Below are 14,657 nucleotides of genomic sequence, written 5' to 3' on the forward strand. Positions count from 1 at the left end.
AGCATGCGCAGGTGAATGATCGCGTGAAAAGGGTGCGATGGTGATCAGCATCCGCAAGAGGGCGATCGTTCAGGGTTGTGCGATGAGGAGCAGCATGCGTAAGCGGGCAATCGTTCAGGGTTGTGCGATGGCGAGCAGCATGCGCAGGTGAATGATCGCGTGAAAGGGTGCGATGGTGATCAGCATCCGCAAGAGGGCGATCGTTCAGGGTTGTGCGATGAGGAGCAGCATGCGTAAGCGGGCAATCGTTCAGGGTTGTGCGATGGCGAGCAGCATGCGCAGGTGAATGATCGCGTGAAAGGGTGCGATGGTGATCAGCATCCGCAAGAGGGCGATCGTTCAGGGTTGTGCGATGAGGAGCAGCATGCGTAAGCGGGCAATCGTTCAGGGTTGTGCGATGGCGAGCAGCATGCGCAGGTGAATGATCGCGTGAAAGGGTGCGATGGTGATCAGCATCCGCAGTTGAGGGTCGCGCGATGGCGATCAGCATCCGTAGTTGAGGGTCGCGCGATGGCGATCAGCATCCGCAGTTGAGGGTCGCGCGATGGCGATCAGCATCCGCAGTTGAGGGTCGCGCGATGGCGATCAGCATCCGCAGTTGAGGGTCGCGCGATGGCGATCAGCATCCGCAGTTGAGGGTCGCGCGATGGCGATCAGCATCCGCAGTTGAGGGTCGCGCGATGGCGATCAGCATCCGCAGTTGAGGGTCGCGCGATGGCGATCAGCATCTGCAGTTGAGGGTCGCGCGATGGCGATCAGCATCCGCAGTTGAGCTAGTAGCTGGCGAACCATGTTCCTTCAGAAGTGTTGGAGAACGTTGGCGTGCCAGCTGTAACACACGTGGGCGATCCGGAGATCGCTGGCGAGCTGATGATCGCTGACGAGCTGACGATCGCTGGCGAGATGATGATCGCTGACGAGCTGATGATCGCTGACGAGCAGAAGGCTACGCGTGGAAGCCTGCTCAAAGAAGAAGAGTCCTTGACCCCGACCTGAACCGAAGTTCTAGATCGCGAGGGCGAACGTGGGCGCACAGGGCACGTAACAGGAACCGCAGGGAAGATCATCTTGAAAGCGCTGACGAACAGGAGAGCGCTGACGAACAGAAGGGCGCGCAGGGAAACCCTGACACGCAAGGGAAGAACCCCCGTGGGGGCAACCCTTTGCCCCGAAGGGATCGATGTCCGCCGGGAGACTGATGTCCGTCGGAAGACCGCTGTCCGTCGGGAAGACCGTTGTCCGTCGGGAAGACCGTTGCCCGTCGGAAGACGAGATTAGACTGCTGTCCATCTGCACCAAGACGGAAGATCGAGAAAAAGAAGTTGTAGGCTGCAAACGGAGATTCAAAAAGGCGCCTCAAGCACCCTTATAGGGAGATGAGAGGCCCTTACGACGAGGCGGACGGAGGGCCTTACGGCGAGGGAGGCCAACAGCAACAGCAACAGAAGAAACCTCCGAAGAGGAGTCTCTATGAGTGTACTCTCTCGCGAACGAAAGAGAAACACTTCGTGGAAGAGACTGGTCAGCCAGTGACCTAAAAGGGGCAATCCTCCGAAGAGGAGCTCCTGCAGTTGCCCAGCCCCTTGAGCGAAACTGCAGGTGCGACCGCTCAGCACCAAGAGCATAGTCGCACGAAAAAAAGGCAAGAGAAGAACCCCCCAAAAGAGGAAAAGCTCAAGCCTGGACAGGAAAAAAAAACTTCCCTCGGAAGGAAAGTTATCCGCCCAAGGAGGCAAGCCTCCTGACTGTTCTAAAATGAACTGGAGAGCTGTCCGTCGACACGGGAGTACTACCAGTAGAAGGAGACACGCCCCTGACGACAATACAAGGGGGGAGGCAGCAACAGCCGAATCCCCAGGACTCAACCAGACAGCTCACACCGTTGCTATATTACAGAAACGAACTAGATCGGTAACTGTAAAAAAATAAAACAAATAATATTAGTACACATTCATTCCCCCGGGAAGGCTCCGAAGAGGAATCCCGAGGAAAAGGAACAAGAATTACACAACAGGCACGTGCCCTCACAACCACTTACACTCGCGGAAGGAGAGCTGTAACCAAAACAGAATTATAACAATTATAATTATGTAACTATGTAATTATGTAATTTAAAAATGAATGAACACTAAAGAAAAAAACGAAAACCCCGAAAGGAATCGTTCTACAAGCTGAAAAATTAACAACTACAATTAGATTCATAAACTAATTGAGACAAAATGTACGGCGTAGCAACCCCACCCACACGGGAAGGAAGCTACAAGGGCGTAGTAAAACATAGTAAAAGGGTGAACGACCTCAAGAGAGAGAGAGAGAGAAAGACCGAAGTCAAACTCGATCGCAACCCATAAAATTAGGCCGTGGTGGCCTAACTGCCGAGGCCTCCACGTAGATATCGTACACTACACACACACATCTGAAAAGGAAACTTACTTATTTCTATACTCAAATATATATACAAACATGAAAACATGTTTACATATATATTGAGTAAAAGAAAAGTAAGCGATTAAGTAAAGACAAAACAGACAATGGCTGCCAAGCGAGGACCAAGACAGAGACGTCTGTCACAGTCCGAGCCAAAAGTGAAAGTGAGTATTCACCTGTGTGTGAGGGGGAGGAGGGGTAGCTAGCTACCACTCCCCTACCCCCCCGCTAACTAGCGCGGGGGTAATACACCCTCGTTAAATTCTAATGGCTCGCCATTTCAGCTACGCTAAAAGTAATAACCCTTTGTAAATAGCGTGGTTTGTATTTCGGTTACGGAACAAACTCCCAATCCTACCTCTTTAAAGATACGAACAAAATTAAAACAATAACACTCCGTAAAAATAAAACCCAACCAACGAAGGCTAAAAATAAATTGTACATCACCAAGATAACTGTAATATACAGGTTACAGGGAGTGAAAAATCCTACGATGTTGCCGCTGCGGCGACAGAGAAAATATGAGGGAACACGGGATGGTTCCGAGGTACCTTGCTAGGGTGCACAGGTGGTACACCTGGCTATGCAATCGGTGACTGCCGCAAGTTTTGAATTTTCTGTTGTGACATCAGAGACGTAAGCTATATATATAACTACCAGGTAAGTCTTGTGTTTAAAATAGCTGTCTGCTAAAGAAGGTGATGAATGCAAGAGTTAATGGGAGAAGTACAAGAGGAAGGCCAAGGTTTGGGTGGATGGATGGAGTGAAGAAAGCTCTGGGTGATAGAAGGATAGATGTGAGAGAGGTAAGAGAGCGTGCTAGAAATAGGAATGAATGGCGAGCGACTGTGACGCAGTTCCGGTAGGTCCTGCTGCTTCCTCCGGTGCCTTGGATGACCGCGGAGGTAGCAGCAGTAGGGGATTCAGCATTATGAAGCTTCATCTGTGGTGGATAATGTGGGAGGGTGGGCTATGGCACCCTAGCAGTACTACTCGGTTGAATACCTTGTCAGGCTGGGAGGAACGTAGAGAGGAGAGGTCCCCTTTTTTTGTTTCATTTGTTTGATGTCGGCTACCCCCAAAATTGGGGGAAGTGTCTTGGTGTATGTATATATGTAATAATAATAATAATAATAATCAAACCTTTTTTCTTAGATTGTCTGGTTGTAGAGAAAACAAGACTAGGCATAACCCATGTAAATAACTCAGAAGTTAGTATCCACAAAGGAATAAGTCATTTCATACTCATTTACTCAAGTCAAATTATGGCTCCTGATTTCATTCAATTTCTAAAAAAAGGAAATAGAAAAAACTATTAAGGCCATGACAGATATCAATCTCAAATCAGGGTTGTGCTGGCCGATGCAGTAATGTCCCTCACTGGTGAACGCTAGACTTGAGTTCGAGTTCCGCTCAAACTCGTTACAGTAGTTCTTTTGATCACTACAATCTCACCATCCTTGTAAGCTAAGGATGGGGGGTTTGGGGGAGCCTATAGGTCTACCTGCTGATTCATCAGCAGCCATTGCCTGGCCCCCCTTGGTCCTAGCTTGGGTGGAGAGGGGGCTTGGGCACTGCTCATGTGTATATGATCAGTCTCTAGGGCATTGTCCTGCATGATAGAGTAATGTCACTGTCCCTTGCCTCTGCCATTCATGAGCGACGTTTAAACCTTTAAATGTTCAGAAGTATATTACAGTAACTACTAAGATTTCCATTTTAACGCAATTGTGTCCATTGCTACGCTGTATCTTACGTTTTAAGTGCTGTTTCCAGGTAACTCCTTCATCCTTATGTAATTTGAAGGCTTCAGCATGATTAATCTCTGGCTCTTTCTCCACTGGTCTTATTCTGGGAGTTCTAAACGGAGTTGCAATTGGAGTCTGGCCAAGCTTACGACCAGGAGTTCTCCTCAGCATACCCGAAGGTGTCCTCAAGGGTGTTCTTCCTGGAGTGAAATAAGCATTTGTCTTACACGAAGGTGGAGTAATGCTTCTAAAGTTATATCTGTAAATAGAAAAAAAAATACATCAGACATTTGTATAGAAGTAGCATAGTCATTATACACTCAACAGATTAAAAGCTGAAATTGGCCATGACAGCTCAAATTCAATCCGAATACTGTATAACACATTTCAAAAGTAATTTCTATTTTTTCTAAGGCTGAAATTGGCCACAGCAGCTCAAAATTAATCTGAAAATGAAAATTTTTACAAGTAATTTGTATTTTTCTTAACTATTCAAACCTGAGTATAATTTCAGCAGAGTTCCTTAACGAGGTTTCGGTAGTTACTGGCGGGTGGCAGGTAAGTCCCGCCCACGGCCAACACATCAAGTAGGTACTATGACCTTCACCTAAGAATTGCGAGACAGATGAAGCAGGAAGTGTTACTTCACAGACTCAGGTTTGTATACTTATAAAATCCCTGGACGTTAGAACACTCAGACCTGAAGAAGCGCAAAAGTGTTGACTTCAGTCCCAGTCCTACCAACCTGAGAAAAGGTTCTTGGGAAATAAGCTAGGTTTCTGTCCAGAGACACAAGGTAATGTAGGATTCTACATCCTTCCAGGATATAAAGTCTGAAATGGAATGTAATGAGTTTACTCCTCTGTACATCTGGCCTATTCTATTTTTAGTTACACTCCACTCGAAGCTCACCTTGATTTGTTTGTTTTATATGGAAATGTTTTTCTTCTCTCTCTCTTATTTCTTAACAGAAAAACCTAAACTATTTTGAAGAAATATCTTTAAATATGGCATAAGCTAAGAAAATGAAACATGTTTTGATCTACCTTTGATTCCTTTACAATTTGTGGAAAAAAACACTGCTATCAGAACCAGTGGTCACAAAAACAAAAAAGAAGGTTGACAGCTTTGATTGATTAAAGAGCTAACTGAATAGGCTGTCAGTACTGTAAAGGAAATTTCATTTTTGGTTCGATCATGATGCTTCATTCTAAAAATCAAAGTTAGAATTTAGTATAATTGCACAAATTACAGTACATGTGATGGTAATTGTAAAAATCTTTCTTTAAAAAAAGTGCACATTTTTACGTTAACAAATAATGAAGTTACCGATTATCGTAAATTCTATACTGTATAAGTTTTAATTTCCCTGCTCTTCTTCCTTATGATAACTATTTGTCTAACAGAAAATTATTCAAGCATGAAATAATTAAATAAGAATCCAATTTCCAAATCTTTACCATTTTTGAGAGAGAGAGAGAGAGAGAGAGAGAGAGAGAGAGAGAGAGAGAGAGAGAGAGAGAGAGAGAGAGAGAGAGAGAGAATTCCTATGCAAAGGGCTTATCACTGAATAGTTTGCATGTGTTAACTATAAAGTAGTCATGTATATTTGTTTCTCATTATTGCATTGTGTAGAAAAGGAAAGGGAGCAAAGGCTGGGTGCAAAGAAGCACGGATGGTTTGAAACCTTTGGGCTGCACAAAGTAGTCCTAACCGTGAATACGCAAAACTATTTACCCTACATATTATACATTTCTCTGAACCGCAAATAACCTAACCCACAAAGACGGAGGAATGGCTATAGTAGGATTAGGTGAGGCATCCTAACAAATAAAGGTCAATTGCATGTGAGTACCTTGAGTGAGTGGATTCCAGGTTTGTGTGGAAGTCAAGTCTACTGAAGGCAGGTGAGGACTAAAGTTCAACTTAACAGTGTGCCTTCTCCATCACACTCCCCATTGACATAATCAATTGCACTGTACGCACAATATGTCAATCGTGAGGACCAAGGATACATTTACATAGTATGTATTTCAGCAGCAGTAGGGGACTCAGCAGTATGAAGCTTCATCTGTGGTGGAAATGTGGGAGATTGGGCTGTGGCACCCTAGCAGTACCAGCTGAACTCGGCTGAGTCCCTGGTTAGGCTGAAGGAACGTAGAGAGTAGAGGTCCCCTTTTTTTTTTTTTGTTTCTTGTTGATGTCGGCTACCCCCCAAAATTGGGGGAAGTGCCTTTGGTATATGTATGATGTATGTATGTATTTCAGGGCGGCGCAGATTCCCAATCCGCATTTATTTCACAGTGTACGTAAGAGCATGGTTTCTGATTGCGAGTAAGTACGCATGGAAAGTAAACACGATAGTTCAAACCCAAACACTTGGGAGACCTTGCACGTACGCTTGGTCTAAGAGCACGAAGGGTCAGTCAGCAATGAAACAATTTGGTCTGCCGACGTCATCACACTCCTGCCATCAATAATGGAGATCGATCGTTTAGATCTCCGTTGCGCAGGAATCTTGGATGCACGTGGATCTTTGTTGTGTATGGAAGGTAATACATCCCAGACCAGTACGCTTGGCAACTTTGAATGTGGAGACAGTGCACATGGATCTTAAGTGAGCAAGGATGGTAGTAGTGAACATTTCGAGCTAGTATGCGTGAAACCCTTGCGCGTGGTTGTTCTCCTAGCGGGATAGAAATAAGATACAGGAACAGTCAAAGATCATAATCCAGGAAGGGAAAAAAGGGCAGCCATCTTCATCCCAAACAACAGTGAGTAAGCTCAGTTTCATACGAAAGATTAGTATACTATCTCTCCCACGGGGAAACGCCAGGAGTCACGCATACGCAACTTCTATCAATCAGTCTTCTTTAAATTTTTCAAAGACGAGCAGCAGCAAAACTCTCATGAAGATGAGCTGAAGAAAAGGAAGAACTTGAGGCTTGCCTTTTCCCTCCCCCCTCTTATGGGGGGAGGTTAAGATCTTTGAAAGAACAACATAACCAGGTGATATATTCTTAGCTCCTTCCCAGAATTGGGAAAGAAGGATGATGCCGTGCCCCTTCACACTCGACTGCAAAAAAACTTTCCATGTCTGACACAGCACAATGATCAGGATTATGTTGTCCCATGGCAACACTTGCAAGAGAATAGACAGCAAACAGGACTTCTGTCTACCAGGAACAATAATGTGGATATTGGCAGGTTGCACAGACACCTGTCACATAGCTAAAGTATCAGAAAACAACTGCAAATCATCATCTCCTCTGTAATCTACATCACACATGATAATCTGTGAATAAATTATCTAAAAGAGAAGCAAAATAATAAAACAGCAAGTTGAGGGCACCGAAAATAATATCCGGCAGCTGAAAACAAAGTAGCTCCTAAGTGTGCTGACAAGGGAGCCCTGCCTGCCAGTAACTACCGACACCTTGTTATAATTTCAACAGCCGAGTTCCAGCTACTCTGAAAACAATCATGTTAAACTACTAGGGTTTGTATGTAGCATATACAGTATAGAAACAACGACTTAATGAGAAAAGGCAAACAAGCTTTGTCAGCACCAAGAGTGCATACGTAATACTTTGCAGCTGAAGTCAAAGTAGCCACTCAGTGTGATGGCAGGGCACGGGGCTTCCCTACCATCGCAAAGTCTTGTATATCTTGGAATATAAATAAACACCCAATTAGGCAATGTTTTTCTGTCCCAAGACAAAATAGAGAGACTAAAGGGAGTGGCTCGTCCCTTCCTAAAGCAAGACTCGCTACAAGCTCACCCGTGGCTACGCTTGTTAGGGCACCCGACTCCCTGGAACGTCTGGTCCCAATGGCTGTCTTCGCATTCATTCTCTCCAGTGGAAACTAAAAACATGCTAGTCTCAGCGTAGGGATACTCCGGACTTCCGAGCTCCTATAGCATCAAAAGAAAATTCTAATAGACAAGTTCCACCTTAGATGGAATCATACTCCTATTAAAGGATGAGGGTTTGTTGTATAGGAACCACTTCATAAGAAGTCTCAAAAAAGTCTTTACAACAAATCAATTTACATTAAAGCTAGCAGTAGATGATACAAAACTGTACTTTTTATTTCCAAAAACAATACCCGAGACTTTGATCAAATTTTTGGGCCCTTTCCCATACAGGTATAAAATTAAATTAATAAATGACCAAGAGGATCTCCTGCCAAAATAAAATCAACAATAATATTCACTTTAACAGAAAATGAAAATAGAATATGACATACTGTACACAGGTAAGTATACTGTATTTCTTATTAACCTACCTTTCACTTGATCTAGGTAATGGCACGCTGGATGTCTCTGAAGGTGCCTGAAACATAAAAATAAAAGGGGACATGTAGTCATGCTCAAAATAAGAACTGTTCGACAGAAGTTCATCAGCAGCCCTTTCATTGGCTGCAAGTAGCCGGCAATTCTTCAAACTAAAACTAGCCACTAACTATCAAAGTGAAAATTAACAGAAAAATAAAATATTTCAAAATCCTTTGAATGGTCTTCAGCCAATTATCGCTGCATTCCCCTCTTATCCAAAACTGAATCCACCCATGATAGGAAAGAAGTACCTTAGAGAATAGCACTATCCTATGCATAAATGTCACTGCAACCTACATATGCTTACAAGACATAACATAATAAAACTACTCTATTTCATTCATGTAAAAATGATATTTTAATTATAAAATAAATTTTTGAATATACTTACCCGGTGAATATATAATAGCTGCAACTCTGCGGCTCAACAGACAACATACTTAAAAAACTCGCGAGCGATCGCTATGCAGGTTGCGGGTGTGCCCACCAGCGCCAACTGTCGGCCAGATACCACTCTCGAATGTAAACAAAACCTTCAATTCTTCTCGTCCCACTGTGTCTCTATTGGGGAGGAAGGGAGGGTCGTTTAATTTATATATTCACCGGGTAAGTATATCCAAAAATTTATTTTATAATTAAAATATCATTTTTAAATATTTAACTTAGCCGGTGAATATATAATAGCTGATTCACACCCAAGGAGGTGGGTAGAGACCAGAGTTAAATATGTTTACAGCGTATAAGCTAAGAGTTTTTTCATTTTGACAGTTATCAATATAACAAAACCAAAATAAATAGGTACCTGGTAAGGAAGTCGACTTAGACGATTACTCTGCCTTGTAAGTCTGTCTTCCTCACGGAGCCCAGCGATCCTCTTAGGATGCTGACAGACTCCCAGGAGCTGAAGTATCAAGGGCTGCAACCCATACAACAGGACCTCATCAAACCCCTAATCTGGGCGCTCTCAAGAAATGACTTTGACCACCCGCCAAATCAACCAGGATGCGAAAGGCTTCTTAGCCTTCCGAACAACCCATAAAAACAACATTAAAAAACATTTCAAGAGACAGATTAAAAGGATATGGAATTAGGGAATTGTAGTGGTTGAGCCCTCACCCACTACTGCACTCGCTGCTACGAATGGTCCCAGTGTGTAGCAGTTCTCGTAAAAAGTCTGGACATCTTTCAAGTAAAATGACGCGAACACTGACTTGCTTCTCCAAAAGGTCGCGTCCATGATACTTTGCAGAGATCTATTTTGCTTAAAGGCCACGGAAGTTGCTACAGCTCTAACCTCGTGCGTCTTAACCTTAAGCAAAGATCGTATTAACAATCTGATAAAATATGACAAAGCATTCTTTGACATAGGTAAGGATGGTTTCTTAACCGAACACCATAACGCTTCAGATTTGCCTCGTAAAGGTTTAGTACGAGCTAAGTAGAACTTGAGAGCTCTAACAGGGCATAATACTCTCTCTAGTTCATTGCCTAAGATCTCCGATAAGCTAGGAATATCACAGATTTAGGCCAAGGACGAGAAGGCAGCTCATTCTTGGCTAGGAAACCAAGCTGCAGAGAACAAGTGGCTTTTTCTGACGAAAACCCGATGTTCTTGCTGAAGGCATGAAGCTCACTGACTCTTTTAGCCGAGGCCAAGCATACCAGGAAAAGAGTCTTATGAGTGAGATCTTTCAGGGAGGCTGAATGTAAAGGCTCAAACCTGTCTGACATGAGGAATCTTAGGACCACGTCTAAATTCCACCCAGGTGTAGCCAAACGACGTTCCTTAGAGGTCTCAAAAGACTTAAGGAGGTCTTGCAGATCTTTATTGTTGGAAAGATCTAAGCCTCTATGCTGGAAGACCGAGGCCAACATGCTTCTGTAGCCCTTGATCGTGGGAGCTGAAAGGGAGAGAACTTTTCTCAGGTATAAGAGAAAATCAGCGATTTGGGCTACAGAGGTACTGGACGAGGATACGGAAACTGACTTGCACCAGTCTCGGAAGACTTCCCACTTCGATTGGTAAACTCTAATGGTAGAAGCTCTCCTCGCTCTAGCAATCGCACTGGCTGCCTCCTTCGAAAAGCCTCTAGCTCTCGAGAGTCTTTCGATAGTCTGAAGGCAGTCAGACGAAGAGCGTGGAGACTTTGGTGTACCTTCTTTACGTGCGGCTGACGTAAAAGGTCTACTCTTAGAGGAAGACTTCTGGGAAAGTCTACCAGCCATCGAAGTACCTCGGTGAACCATTCTCTCGCGGGCCAGAGGGGAGCAACTAACGTCAACCTTGTCCCTTCGTGAGAGGCGAATTTCTGCAGTACCTTGGTGACAATCTTGAATGGTGGGAATGCGTAAAGATCTAGGTGTGACCAATCTAGGAGAAAGGCATCTATATGTATTGCTGCTGGGTCTGGGACTGGAGAGCAATAGATTGGAAGCCTCTTGGTCAACGAGGTTGCAAAGAGATCTATGGTGGGTTGACCCCAAGTGGCCCAAAGTCTCTTGCACACATCCCTGTGGAGGGTCCATTCGGTTGGAATTACTTGACCTTTCCGACTGAGACAATCTGCTAGAACGTTCAAGTCGCCCTGGATGAACCTCGTTACTAGGGAGATGCCTCGATCTCTTGACCAGATGAGCAGGTCCCTTGCGATCTCGTACAGAGTCAGTGAGTGGGTACTTCCCTATTTGGAAATGTACGCCAAGGCCGTGGTGTTGTCCGAGTTGACCTCCACCACCTTGCCTCGAAGGAGACTCTCGAAGCTTCTCAAGGCCAGGTGAACTGCCAAAAGCTCCTTGCTGTTGATATGCATGCTCCTCTGACTCGAGTTCCACAGACCTGAGCATTCCCGACCGTCCAGCGTCGCGCCCCAGCCCAAGTCCGATGCATCAGAGAAGAGAACGTGGTTGGGCTTCTGAACTGCTAGGGGAAGACCCTCTCGTAGACTGATATTGTCTTTCCACCAAGTCAGACAAGTCTTTATCTTCTCGGAAATCGGGATCGAGACCGCCTCTAGCGTCTTGTCCTTTTTCCAGTGAAAAGCTAGATGGAATTGTAGAGGTCGGAGGTGTAGTCTTCCTAGCGAGACAAATTGCTCCAGGGATGATAGTGTTCCTACCAGACTCATCCAATTCCTGACTGAGCAACGTTCTTTCTTCAACATCTTCTGGATGACGAGCAGGGCTTGATCTATTCTGGGGGCCGACGGAAAAGCCCGAAAAACTGGACTGTGAATCTCCATCCCTAAATACAGAATAGTTTGGGATGGGATCAGCTGGGACTTTTCCAAGTTGACTAGGAGTCCCAATTCCTTGGTCAGATCTAGAGTCCAATTGAGATCCTTCAGACAGCGATGACTGGAAGAGGCTCTGAGAAGCCAGTCGTCCAAATAAAGGGAGGCTCGGATGTCCGATAAATGGAGGAATTTTGCCACATTCCTCATAAGCCTCGTAAACACGAGAGGAGCTGTGCTTAGGCCAAAGCACAAGGCCCGAAACTGGTACACCACATCGTCGAAGACGAATCTCAGAAAAGGTTGGGAATCTGAGTGAATGGGGATGTGGAAGTAAGCGTCCCTTAGGTCGAGAGAGACCATCCAGTCTCCTTTTCTGACCGCTGCTAAGACTGACTTTGTGGTCTCCATGGTGAACTTCGTCTTTGTGACAAAGACATTCAGAGCACTGACGTCTAGCACCGGTCTCCAACCTCCTGTCTTCTTTGGTACTAGGAAGAGACGGTTGTAAAACCCCGGTGATTGAAGGTCCGAGACTTTGACCACCGCTACCTTCTCTAGTAAAAGAGACACTTCCAGTTTCAGGGCTTGTCTCTTTGCTTCCTCTCGGTACCTGGGAGAGAGATCGATGGGGGACGTCGCTAGAGGAGGTCTGCGTACAAAAGGGATTTTGTACCCCTCTCTGAGCAACCTCACAGATTTTTGATCTGCGCCTCTCTTCTCCCAGGCTTGCCAGAAGTTCTTGAGTCTGGCACCTACTGCTGTCTGAAGTTGCGGGCAGTCAGACTCTGCCCCGCGAGGACTTGGATTCTTTCCTCTTTCCTCTCTTCCCTTCGGCACGAGCACCTCCCCTGCTGGGGGCTCTGCCACGAAAGGGCGGAATAAACCTGGACGCTGGAGTGTCTATCCTAGGTCTAGCAGACAAGGCAGGCAAAGGGGGAACTTTGCGAGCCGAGGACGCAACTAAATCGTGGGTGTCCTTCTGCACTAAAGACAAGGCTATTTCCTTAACTAAGACTTCAGGAAACAAGCACTTAGACAAAGGCGCAAAGAGTAACTCAGATCTTTGACATGGCGTCACTCCTGCTGATAGAAAAGAGCACAGAGACTCTCGTTTCTTTAGGACTCCTGACGTGAATGAGGCGGCAAGCTCGTTGGATCCATCGCGGACGGCCTTGTCCATGCAGGACATAATGAGTAAGGATACATCCCTATCGGCAGATGAGATTTTCCTACTCAGGGCTCCCAAACACCAGTCCAGGAAGTTAAAAACTTCAAACGCCCTAAAGATGCCTTTAAGAAGGTGGACCAGGTCTGAGGATTACCAACTAATCTTCGAGCGTCTCATGGCAAGGCGGCGGGGAGAGTCTACAAGACTTGAGAAGTCGCCCTGGGCAGAGGCAGGAACTCCCAAGCCGAGAACTTCTCCCGTGGCATACCAGACGCTCGATCTAGACGAGAGTTTAGATGGGGGGAAGGCAAAGGCCGTCTTCCCTAAACTCCTCTTGGTTTCCAACCAATCGCCTAACAGCCGTAAAGCTCTCTTGGATGAGCGAGAGAGAACGAGTTTCGTAAAGGCTGGCATGGCAGCAGGAACGCCTAAAACAAACTCAGACGGCGGCGAACGAGGAGCCACAGAGATAAAGTGTTCAGGGAACAACTCTTTAAAAACAAGCATGACTTTTTTAAAGTCCATAGATGGTGGAACTGCTCTAGGCTCATCTAAATCTGAAGGCTGATCCTCAGGCTGTGGTTCAGCAACGTCCTCATCTGAAAGTTCCTCATCTGATAACTGATGAGAAAACGGCAAAGGGGTAGACAATGCTTGACACGCAGCGTCCGCCCGCACTGGTGCATAAGTGACGGAGCAGGACGCAGCGTCCTGAAACTGCTGAACAGTCTGGGAACTGTCAACAACAACAGGTGCGCGAGGACGCACAGCGTCCACCCGAGACTGCTTAGACCGTCTGGGTTGTGCAGTCAACACCATACTGGGTTGCGGAGGTTGACGCACCGCGTCAAAACAAGTCAACTTTGATGGTTGGTGAACGTCCTGAACGTCACCAGTCGCATCAGTGAGTTGCCTAACGTCAACGTGCGGCTGGAAATCCACACGGGACCGCATCGGGGGAGGTACAACCCCAACTGGTTGACGCGAGAAAGCTACATCAACGTCAACAGGACGCACAACAGAACGCTTGGATGGCTGACGGCCAGTATCTCCATGAGAAAAACTGCTAGGTTCAACGAAAACCTTCTCTGTGTTATAGTCTTCCATAAGGGACGCAAGCTTAGACTGCGTGTCTTGCACTATAACCCATTTAGGGTCTACGGAAACGGGTGCGGTAACAGACGGGGTTAGCGACTGAGACGGCACAACTTTGCCATTCTTAGGCGGCGAGCAGTCATCCGATGACGGCAACGGGTCCGAACTGTCCCAGTGACTACATCCGGGACGTTGGACTTGTCCTGAAGGGACCGACTTGCGTTTCAAAGGTCTAGAGACCTTGCTCCATGGTTTCTTACGTGAAACGCCTTCGGACGACGAGGTAAAAATGGGCTCTCTCGTCTTATGGTAGGGGCGATCTTGACGAGATACGCCTGATACCAAAGAGGGAACGTCTGTTTGCTGATCAAGGCCTCTCGAACCCATAAGTCGTACAACATTGCTTCTTCCCTGGGCTTGGGAGCTTGCAAGAGGTCCCGGACTAGGTGAACGACAGGCACGAACAGACGAACCCTCGGTCGCAACACTGTTCACAACACTTTGCGTAACACTAAGCACTTTCCCACTTTCCGCCGTGGCACTTTGGCACTTGAGTTCCTTCACGTCCGCCATGAGTTGATTACGGTCACTTGCTAAAGCCTCAACTCTCTCCCCCAAGGCATGAATAGCACGCAACATGTCTTGCA

At 46.0% G+C, this 14,657-nt stretch overlaps 1 protein-coding gene across 3 annotated transcripts in view; it reads right to left on the minus strand.

Moving 5' to 3' along the window:
- Positions 1–14,657, minus strand: part of LOC137621617 (centromere protein L-like) — a 103,016-nt gene that overhangs the window by 58,542 nt on the left and 29,817 nt on the right. For all 3 annotated transcript variants that reach the window (XM_068352056.1, XM_068352055.1, XM_068352053.1), the window contains exons 3-4: positions 8,466–8,512; positions 4,184–4,434 (exon numbers count right to left, since the gene is read on the minus strand). In XM_068352056.1, coding sequence (XP_068208157.1) covers positions 4,184–4,434; positions 8,466–8,512 — 298 coding nt within the window. The remainder of the gene's footprint in view (positions 1–4,183; positions 4,435–8,465; positions 8,513–14,657) is intronic.

Source organism: Palaemon carinicauda, chromosome 28 (genome assembly GCF_036898095.1).
Source record: "Palaemon carinicauda isolate YSFRI2023 chromosome 28, ASM3689809v2, whole genome shotgun sequence".
In the NCBI taxonomy this organism is placed as follows: Eukaryota; Metazoa; Arthropoda; class Malacostraca; order Decapoda; family Palaemonidae; genus Palaemon; species Palaemon carinicauda.